The sequence below is a fragment of the Achroia grisella genome, unplaced genomic scaffold (assembly GCF_030625045.1).
Source record: "Achroia grisella isolate CSIRO2021 unplaced genomic scaffold, CSIRO_AGI_Agris_v1 utg1573, whole genome shotgun sequence".
Lineage (NCBI taxonomy): Eukaryota > Metazoa > Arthropoda > Insecta > Lepidoptera > Pyralidae > Achroia > Achroia grisella.
In genome coordinates this window covers 2,023,047-2,034,212 of record NW_026712655.1, presented here as the reverse complement: position 1 = coordinate 2,034,212, position 11,166 = coordinate 2,023,047, and the positions used below count along the sequence as shown (strand labels likewise).

The following is an 11,166-nucleotide window of genomic DNA, read 5'->3' as shown; positions in this document are numbered from 1 at the left end:
ATATGTATAAAGATTTTTAATAGTAATTAAGTTATCGAAGCTTATTAGTAGCAAATAATATATAAATATTTTCTCCCATTATCAAGAAAATAAATTTAATTTTCTAAACAAGAAGATTCGTAGTATTATTTTGCAAGTTCTAGTGAATGAACTTTTGAAATAAACTAGATATAAAAATGCTGTAAGAACTATTTATGACTAGCTGTTTACTATGATATACTATCTAGAAGTATTTTGATCTAATTTCTTATATAATAATTTGAAAATTGAATATTAGTAGTAATTAGCTTTCTATATATTATGATATACTTTTCAAATTTTCCTAACGATTCGTAATTGATTGCGTATTTAAAAATATTTTTGCAATATGCCTAGCCATGTCTCATGCATTAATAACGACAAATTTCATCCAAATTGGGTATAATGAGGCTAAAATACATTTAAGTAGTATTCCTTTGACCTTGTAATTGCTTCCGGTTGAAATAGCAGAGAGACGCAACTTTGAGCCCTGTCTAATACATTATTAAGATTTGAAGGCCTCGGTAGCCTAGCAGTTCAGCACACCGCTTTACCTCCGATAGTCGTGGATTCGATTTGCTTATGATTATTTGTATCGGTCGGTTTGTATGTATGGTGTATGCATGTATGTATGTATTATGTATATCAGTTCTTTAGTATCCATTGTACACTGTGTTAATTGTCCAGGGTTATTTATTTATTTATTTTATTAATATTCGCTGTATTAGGCATTTAATAATGTTTTGAAACATTATTTTATTGTAGTAAACAAATTCATTTTCAGGAGAAAAGAAGAGCCACCATTGGAATTGTTGGAAAAAATAAAAATATTTCTTGCGGTGCACTGGCAAGGTGTTGTATGTTTATTAACGCCAATTGTTATAATACCTATTCTCCTCCCATTTCCGCCTCAAGTAAGCATTATTCTTTACCTGTCTGTTATATTATTTTTAAATGAAAATTAAACCCTATTCATTATTAATATATATAGCTAATCGGTGTTTGATGCTGAATAAATTAGGTAATCTAGTGACAGTAGTTGAAAAAACTATTGACACCTACCGACATTGACATCACTGTACTCCATTTAGCTCTTGACCATGGCTAGTGCAACCTCGTCGAAACGTCGAGATTGTTAAATATTTTTATTTTCCATAAAATTATCGTGATATCCATGTGATCCACGATACTACCATGCGTTGCAATTTAGGACAACTAAGATATCATATCTCTTATCTCGAAATGCCACCGTCTTTTCAACCAAAACACACAAAGCTGCTTGGCGTCGGAAGTAGGTCACGCAAACGACTTTTCAAAGTCTACCTCTAACGAGATAGACTTAGGTAAATCTTCGATATGTTTGCCCTATACAAGATTGAACAATTCATGCAGTAAAGTAAGTAGAAATTATGATTTGATAAATAATTTTGTTTCTAGCCATATCAATGGTGCGCGTATACCCTTGTACTTATGGCTACATACTGGGTAACTGAGTGCATCCCATTGGCCGTTACGTCTTTTCTTCCTGTTCTTATTTTTCCACTCGCCGATGTTATGTCTACCAGTGAAGTTAGCAAAGCTTATATGAATGTAAGTATATTAAACACTACTATTATTGTTGTGTTACTCATTAATAATTATGCGTCACAGTAGTACTTCAAATTGTATCGAGAACTTATTTAAAAATATATCATTGTTAGAAAAAATTTTAATTTTATAAGATTTTGAATATCAGTTATTTAACATATTTCCATTTATTTATTTTTCCTGAAGCAATAAATAAATAAATTCATATATATAATATGGCAATTCGAACATGGCGTGTTACGATTTATTCAAAGACAATAGATTAATATTATAAAAAATAACTTACAGTATTTATTTTTCAATCTAACCTCCAGGACTCGATTGTAATGTTTCTGGGAAGTTTAATTTTAGCTTATTCTGTGGAACAATCTGGACTGCATAAACGAATGGCATATTTTACAATTCGGACTATTGGATATTCTCACCTCAGGTAAGAGGACCTGGGAAAGTATTGAAATGCTAGATACGACTACTACTATTTAATTGTTTTTTCTGTAGTGGAATTGGAATGGCAGTCCATCAGATGGACACATGACATGACATGTAATATATGTTCTCTTATAGATTATTGGGTTCACTGTGCATAGTGACAACATTCGTATCGATGTGGATTACAAATACAGCGGCTACAACCATGATGGTACCGATAAATTTTGCGTTATTAAAAGTTTTTGATGATGTAAGTTTCACCATATTTTATATTACTTTTTATACTCTACTTCTAAGAAGTGGCCCAACCAGACGGTGGTAATCTCAGTTACACCTATTTTAATCGACAAGCAGCACATGCGTGATACCATAGGCATCACATGACAACGCGATGTCCGTGGAGCTGTACATGCTTATAATAATAATAACGGGATTATTCAGTCAGCGCCATCTAGTCCCAAGCTAAGCAGAGCTTGTGTTATGATGTCATACTCATAAATACAAATGTTTCCAACGAGCGAGGAATTGAACCTCTAGGCCAGTGAGGCCGTCTTTATTCGACGACGTTATTAAAAATAAGTGGAATTAAATCTTTAAAGACTGAATTTATTTTGCAGCAAAAAATTATAACTATGTATGAAACAAATGCCGATGGAGAGAAATTTGCCTCAGATATAACGTCATGTTACTTCTGTGCCACTACGTTTTCAGCTACTATTGGTTTGTTAATTTCCTCATCTCTGTTTTCTGCATTTATTATTTTTGTTTTGAGTAACTATTAAATCTCTATATTTATTTATTAAAACAAAAAAATAAAAATTTAATAAAATAGTAATAAAATAGGTTAATGAATACTAAATGTAGGCAAATTAAGGTTCTTTATTGAGGGTTTGGTAAAAATTATAATATCTCAATGACTGTGCCTCAACTACATAAAAATATATACTCAGTCTTTATAATTTTTGGAATGAAGTAATTTTAAATGAAATGCTAATGTTGTTAAGTTTCGGATACTCGATATTTCGAGTATATAAAACTAAATATTTCTAAACAAATGGGCAGCTACGAGTATGAAAATTATTTATGATCAAATATTTACTAGTAATGTTGCAGTGGATACTCTAGTTTGTTTACAGTAGATGGATGCAACAGAACTGACAAAGACATCGTAATATGTACATTTTATACACTTATCAGATTTTCTATACCCAACAATTCAGTAAATAGTTTGTTTTAGATATCTAATTGAGATAACTGTTTTAATTTTACAGGTGGAATAGGCACTCTAGTTGGTACTGCTACAAATTTAGTATTTAAGGGATTATTTCAAAAGTAAGTTCACGATAAATTGTTAACCAATGTCCTCGTATTTTAGTAATAATATTTTTTTTATATTTAATTTTATACGTGGATGAGAAAGTCTAATAAATTTGTTTCAGCAGTTATCCTTTTCTTTAAAGTTAATTTCACTATTTATGAGAAAGAAATAAATACAATAGAGCATACCATTTATATTTTGGGATATATAGATTTTAGAAATAAAAATAGTATTTAATTATACTAGATATTTATGGTATATATTTTAAAAATGGTAAATAATTACTAATATTATTTCAGCGCTTACCCAGATGCACCCGAATATTTATCTTTTCCAAAATTTTCTGCCTTCGCAGTGCCATACATGATCATCATGGAGATATGTGTATACCTTTATTTGGCAATAGTATATTTTGGATTTTTAAGGTATTTTTTAATGACAGTTTTTATATTTCGGTACATTTTTTAGGGATTGTAAAAACTTTATATTTTTTTCTACATTAAATACAAAATTTTTTAATCCCTGGTTGATTCCGGTTCGAGCTTTCATTAAAACATATAAAGTTGCATACGGTGACTTCGTCAAATGTACAATATTTATCGAAATATTCAAATATTTGAAGTAAATAATACATTATGAGACATGTAATATAATATATTATTTTCCTTAATACAAATATGTTTTATTTAACTAACCTTGCAATAATCTTAAAAACAAACAATATTTTTAAATAAACAGGACACAGTCATTTTTATTTATTAAAAAAAAGTAGCTATATTATTATTACTAATACAGAACTGACTTAGGACTATACTGAAACAATTAAAAAAAATTGTAAATTTCTTTTTGCTTAAAACGAATTGCTATTTTTAGAAGTTGATTGAAAAAGTAATTAACTTTACAGACCTAAAAGCGCAGCTGCAAAGCGAGCAAAAATTCCACAAACTGGCAGAGAGGCAGCACAAAAAGCAATCGCAGAAGATACCAAAAAAATGGGAAGAATATCGTTTTGGGAAATTGTAAACAATTGTTATTTTTTTATAAAAAGCATACAAGTTAAAGACTATATAAAATAATTAACAATTAAATGTAGTATGAAATCGTAATATATTTTTAAATATCACATGTTTTTAGATGGTAATAATCTTATTTGGTGGTGCTATGGTGAGCTTCTTCTGTCGATCTCCTCAAATATTCGAAGGTTGGGGAGACAAAATAATCCAGCACTTTGAGCTGACTGACAAAAGATTGTACGTGTTTTTTATGTATTCATTTTAATTAGTATTTTATTTAAAAAATAAAATTTTAATTTTCTTTACATTACATTATCTGAAACGTGTTATATTATATAATGAAAATATATGCAAAATACAAAACTTTTTTTTCTTTTAGTGTTCGAGATTCAGCCCTAGCCATGTTTGTATCATTTCTAATGTTCCTGTTACCATCGAGTCTAAAAATTATAATGAACTGCAAAGCTAAATGTATGTAACCTAAATTATTTTTTCTATTATAATAAGATATATACCTATATATACACACATACATATATATTTAGTAAACAGTGCATCAATTAAATTTAGTTTTTACCACTACATTGTTGAACATGTTATTTTCACAATCCAAACGCAGGTAGCGTTTGGATTGTGAAAATAACATGTTCAGCAGTTTGCAATATGGTGTACCTACGAAATCATTTTAGTTTGTTTGTAATACTTTATTGTACTATATATAATAAATAAAACACAGCTAATAGAAATAAAAAAATGTATAATACATACCCAAATATATAAGCCCAGAAGATAGGTAGGTATACAAAGAGGCAACGCTGCCAGTATCTTGGGTACACTACCTCGATGTGCCGTGTTGGATTGCGATGATTGTTTTTTTTTTTTGTGTGAACAGTAATGTGATTGTATGTGATATATTTTAACATATATTTTACTTGACACAAATATATGTATATATTATCAATTCATACCAGTTTCAATATCAGTGAGTATTATTACTCACTGATATTGAATGTATGTATATGTATGTTAGTTATGATTAAATTAGTATAATTTAATTATATGTAAATAAATAATAAAATAATTTATTTTCTTCTGATGTAGTTTATGAAGATCTTCCAAAAGGACCTGTGACATCAGTATTAGATTGGAAAACATTGAATACAGTTATGCCCTTCAGTTTCATGTTTCTTTTAGGTAAATACTTATATTTAGTGCTACATTATGCCCTATTTCTGCCGTTGTTTTAGATGTTGCTAGTGCATGTATTATTGCTATTTTATCAACATAAATATTATAAAAGTCTTACCTTCACTTTAAGTCTTACATACAATAACTTGCTTTGTAAGCTGTACTTCAGTATATGCGGATAAGAGGCATGACACGTTGCGTGACGGTTACCATGTGGGTCGATAGATCTGTCGGTATATCCAAAACATAAAATAGCAGTGAAAGATTAATCTTAGTCACTACTATTTTGTGTTATGTATATACAGACAAATGTTTTAACAATGGAATATAGCTTAGTTATATTTTGTTATATAGCTGAATTGGTCTGAAAGATATATTTATCGTATTTGTTGCTTCTAATTCTATATATGTTTAGTTCTTTTTATTCCGTCCGTTGTCTATTATTTACAGGAGGTGGGTTTGCCTTATCTAATGCGGCAAAAAAAACAGGACTAAATGACAAAATAGGCGAATCATTACGCGGATTATCTTCTACACCAAATCTAGCAGTACTCTTGATAATAATAATCGTTGTAATTTGTGTTACAAATTTTTGTTCTAATGTGGCAGTTGCAAATGTTTTTTGCCCAATAGTGATGCAGTTGGTAAGTAGAACTTTATATTTTATTCCCTTATATCTAAACCATTTTGTAGATTTTTGAAATCATTACATAGTATAAAATAAAGTCACTGTCGCACTTTAAAACTACGCGACGGATTTTGAAGCGGTTTTGTTAATACATAGAGTGATTCTAGAGGAAGGCTTATATGTATAACATATGCATAGTCGGCGTGGGTAGCTAGTAAATAATAAAAAAATAGTAGAAATCAGCAGTTTCAGATTAGCAAATTTTAAGCATAAAAATATCTTTGACATAAAAAAGCCTTGATATTCAATAGTAACCACTAATTGACTTCACAACATTTCACTGTCCATATTAGTTTCAAATATGGTTCATTATATATATAGATTGGATAGACTACACCTCAATCACGAATATTTAAAAATAGTTTGTATTGTCCAACAAAGATTTAGATTTAAACGAATGGGCTACAAACTTACTGTTTGGCTGTTAAACTTACCTGGTTTCTGTAAGTAACTATGCCACGATGCTCTCAATATACACGTGTTAATACTTATCATTACAGGCAAAAGAAATTAATAGGAATCCTTTGTGGTACAATATCGCGGCTGGTTTTTCTGCATCGTACTGTTTCTTGCTGCCCGTTGGTACTCCAGGGAATTTGATCGTTCAAAGCGCAGCATCAATTCCTACTAAGAAAATGGTAAGAAAATTGCTATGACGGTGATACAAATAAGTAAAACACAAGACAAGTAGTTTTTTATTATGAGCGACTGAGAGTACAAGTAGGGTAAACCCTACAGTGATTGCCCAGTGTATAGATATTGCCCACAGTAAGAAGATGATACATTTAAACCTATTTATAAAGGAGTTAATTCGAATTAAATTCGCCGGATGGCATTAAGAGATCCTCTAGTAGAACGTTTAATAATAAATTGGTAAAATTTAAAGAAAAACATAGTGTTATGGCATATTTGTTGACAACAGGTATGCCTCTTATCGGAAAAAGTAGGTTTCTTAAAGAATTTCTTAAGGATACACTTTTTGTTTTAATTTCTTATGTTAACTTAGCTCCGTTTTAAACTTATTGCTATAGAGAATAAGTTAGTAAATGCTTTATAGTGTAATTTCAAGAAGTTATTGTGATGTAAAATTTACCTCTTAAGGAGTTAGATGGGGTGGGCAATTACTAAATCGTATTTAGATGACTTTTAGTGATTGCCATATCAGTATTCAGTTATTGCCATTGGCATTGGGTACAGCTATTGCCCGGGCAATTTCTATTAAAATAAGTTTATTTTTGTTAAATACATTTACGTAGTAGTATTATCTAGTTCTTTATAGAATACCGAAGGTTACCAAGTTAAAATACCTATGTATTAATTAGGATAGAAGCTAGAAGTTAAAATGACTATAATATCGTGAATCTTATTCGCGATTAGTATTATTATTATGTGTGTCTGTGTGTCCGTCTATGGAATCGTAGCTTCTAAAATAGTGAACCGTTTACCATGCGGTTTTTTTAGTTTTAAAAACTGGCCTGATCAAGATTCTTCTTGACTATGACTTAGTACTGTTAGTTTTTGTATCGGTGGGTATAATTTTTTTTATATTTATGTAGATTTTAACTGTAGTAGCCAAATTTGATTTAGAACATTCATCAATTCGGTTAGTTATGTTTAGATCTATGATTACAGATAAAAGCCGGATTAGGTCCAACAATAACCACAGCAATAATAACATGGATCGCAATAGCATTCTGGGCACCGGTTATATGGCCAGATTTACACTTGATGCCAGACTGGATCGGGTCAGGAACTCCTGGTGCCTAAAATGTAAGTTTATACTTTATTATTGAAAATATTGATAATATTCTAACATGTTTGTTTAAGTAACTTCCACACGGAATAACTTTTCGCCTGTAATCCTTCTTGTGAGTATTTGATAGTGTTAATTATTTATTATTGTTGACCCATATTATTCCGTGACTTTATGGTGGAAAAAGCTGGAAGTTGGAACTAAACTGTTGATGAATTCTTTGTTAATATACAGTTAAGATCTGGTTTGCAGAAATGTTATATGACAGAATAAGAGTAAGGAGGAGAAGGAGTTTAAAAAACTGATATATACAGATCTAGCATATCTACTCAAATATCATATGACATCGATAGCCGTTAGTTTCTGTACCTGTTTAGAAAGCTACTCACTCCTATCCAGCAAAAGAAAGTGGATATATATCTGTAACTACAAAAGGTAATGAATATTTCAATAGTATATACTTAATTCTAAATCACTTCTTGTACAGGTAAATTAAAAACTAACACGAAATTCGTCAATGAACAGTGTCTCCAATTAGAAGAAAGATATATTTTTATTTTTATTCATATTGCGTTTAATTATACCGCAATATAAAAGTTTCGAATGAGGTGTATGTTGATGAAATGCAAATATTTTGTTTGTAACACCATGATGTCAACAAACTGCAAAGTTATTCCTATACCTGAAAAATGGGGTATAATATAAAATATGCCACTATAATTAAGTCTAAGTATAGAGATTGATTCTATTGAATGGAATTATAATAGTAAAGTTTCATTAATGTGAAGAGAGTAGAAAGGCTTGTTTTATATTTTCTCGAAAATTACTAAATAATGAATAAATTTCTATTTCCCTGATCTATATATCAGTACTAAGTTTTATTTCTAGAGTAGTTATGTTTTAAAACAGAAAAATATATGTTTTGTTCTTTATTTATTTTTACTAAAATAGTGTAACTAACTACTAAGTTAATGCGGTACTCAATAAATGTTTATTGATTTAACCATATCGTTTTATTTCATAATTATAATCTGACGAAACTAACTAGGTTCGTATTCATACAATACTGTGTCCTGCTGCTAATATTAATTGTTTATTAATATTAATGTATACATGTAGTTAATTTATGACAGTTTTTATTAATAAAACTTTGTACAAATTTAAAATCGCCTTGTATGTGATATATATATTTGAATTATTAGGAGGTAACGATCACATATATGTGTCTCAAATAATTTTAAAAAATTTATTCAACCTAAATCTCATTTTAATTTTATATTTTTTATTTTGGATTTGGTAACCTAAGTAAACAAAATTTCTACTAAAAATTAACAGATATAATACCTAACACTACTCGATTATCACGCAACTGGTAATGTTTCTTTGTTGTCTGGCTGCTCTTGTATTAGTACGGTATTTTAAACTAGACCTATTATGTTACGTTCTACTGTGTTATCAGTCATTTGAATTAGTAGGAATTTATTCGATTTATATTTTTTTCTAACGTCCCATTTAGTTTGTATATTCTATTGAGAACTGGCAAGAAACTCGATTGAATTTATATAAATTAATTAAATACGTAGGCTCAATAAAATTGGTCTGCGCGGTTAGTTCTTTTTGATGCATTTCAGCTGCCCAGCAGCTTGATTTGTGAACTGTTTTAGATGATATAAGGTAGTGAAGTTACAGATATGAAGACATCAAATCTTATTTCTCCAGAATGGCAATGGTGGCGTCACGTAAAAACGCAAGGTCCCGAGTTGGTGTTTACATATGGACGACGGTTACCACTTGCTATCGGGTGGGTCATCTTATTTACTATTCCATTACGTAATAAACACTACATTTATGTATTCTAACGTGCGCTGTAGTAAATGTTATTTTATTCTATTTGTATATGTATACGAGGCATAAATATTAAAAGACTCTACATAACTTAGGACTAAATGGCGATGATGATAGTTCAGAATTGTATGTTTTCATTATTATTAATATATTTTATGAGTGTCATATATAAAATTATTTATAAATATGTCAAGGAAATTTGGATTAAAACCTTATAATAGCAGATCATAAATCATTATTTATTTTATAACTTTTTGAGTTCATAAATGTATCTTTCACAGTTACTATAAATATTTACTCGACTAGAATGTTTATTTATTTAACTCGCTAACATTTGTATAACTTCTTACCTATTGTAAATACTTACTTGCTCTTCTATAAACCGACATTAAAGAGAAAACTTCTTGATACGATTGTATTAAAAGTATTCTTTGGTTTCATTCTAAACAAATTACTAGTTTAATTCAATAAGAGCATATATAAAATACTGTCCGAGAAGTCAAAAATACTTTTTCAGTTAGATATGAATAATATTTTTTTAATTCGAATTGAGTATTTAAATGATAATGAGCATGAGTATTTAAATAACAGCGGTTTGCTTTGTGTACTAATATGTGTTCATGTATGTGATTGAATGTATTCATTAATTTAAGCAATCAGTAGATCTTCAAACTTGAAGAATGCATTACCTTGCAAAATTAGCCATATAAACGATCTGTATATCGAGTCACACACACCCTGTCTGGTAAATGCAATATTTATACGAGTAAATAATCCAGAACTCCATCTAACCCCAAGCTAAGCAAAGTTTCAAAGATAAGTACATAAGTGCAAATATCTATACATATAGAATGGATGAGACATAAACCCTGACCATATAGCTACTTATGAAAACAAATATTTGTATTGGGGAAATTAAACCCGTAATTGAAAGCAAAAATGGTTTACCAAGCTATACCGCCACGATTATTAATTCTATTAAACATTTATCATTTCGGACCAAAATTGAATCCATAATAAAATCAACAAAGATACCATTAAGCTAGATTGAGGCTGCAAATAACACGCTAAACGATGATTGTAAGAAGTTAAGACTAAGTATAATATGCTGGAAAATTGTAATACTAACTTTTTACTGTACTTTTAGCGAAAAATGGATTGCGGTGTAGCCCAAAGTACTTGTATTAGAATAAATTGTTTTTTTTTACATCCGAGACATTGTAACATCTGGTCATTCTGTTTCAAAGAACAATAAATTTCAAAAGTTCAGATAGGTTAAATCCATACCTCCCTTGAAAAGCACTTTAATATTACAAGCTTTATAATT

General features: G+C 29.5%; 1 protein-coding gene across 1 annotated transcript; it reads left to right on the top strand.

Moving 5' to 3' along the window:
* The first annotated feature begins 42 nt into the window (after nt 1-42).
* LOC131841130 (protein I'm not dead yet-like) lies at nt 43-8,966 on the top strand. The gene is made up of 16 exons (XM_059189378.1): nt 43-181; nt 803-932; nt 1,456-1,608; nt 1,920-2,035; nt 2,170-2,284; nt 2,652-2,754; nt 3,306-3,366; nt 3,652-3,777; nt 4,257-4,371; nt 4,487-4,602; nt 4,745-4,836; nt 5,467-5,559; nt 6,004-6,197; nt 6,742-6,879; nt 7,874-8,011; nt 8,482-8,966. Exons 1-15 carry the CDS (start codon nt 177-179, stop codon nt 8,006-8,008), a joined length of 1,692 nt encoding a protein of 563 aa, XP_059045361.1. The 5' UTR covers nt 43-176; the 3' UTR covers nt 8,009-8,011; nt 8,482-8,966.
* The last annotated feature ends 2,200 nt before the right edge of the window (nt 8,967-11,166 follow it).

Coding starts and splice junctions, on each gene's coding strand:
- LOC131841130 (XM_059189378.1), top strand. Junction 4,603..4,744: donor GAGCTGACTGACAAAAGATT/GTACGTGTTTTT, acceptor TTTTTCTTTTAG/TGTTCGAGATTCAGCCCTAG. Junction 5,560..6,003: donor CAGTTTCATGTTTCTTTTAG/GTAAATACTTAT, acceptor TATTATTTACAG/GAGGTGGGTTTGCCTTATCT.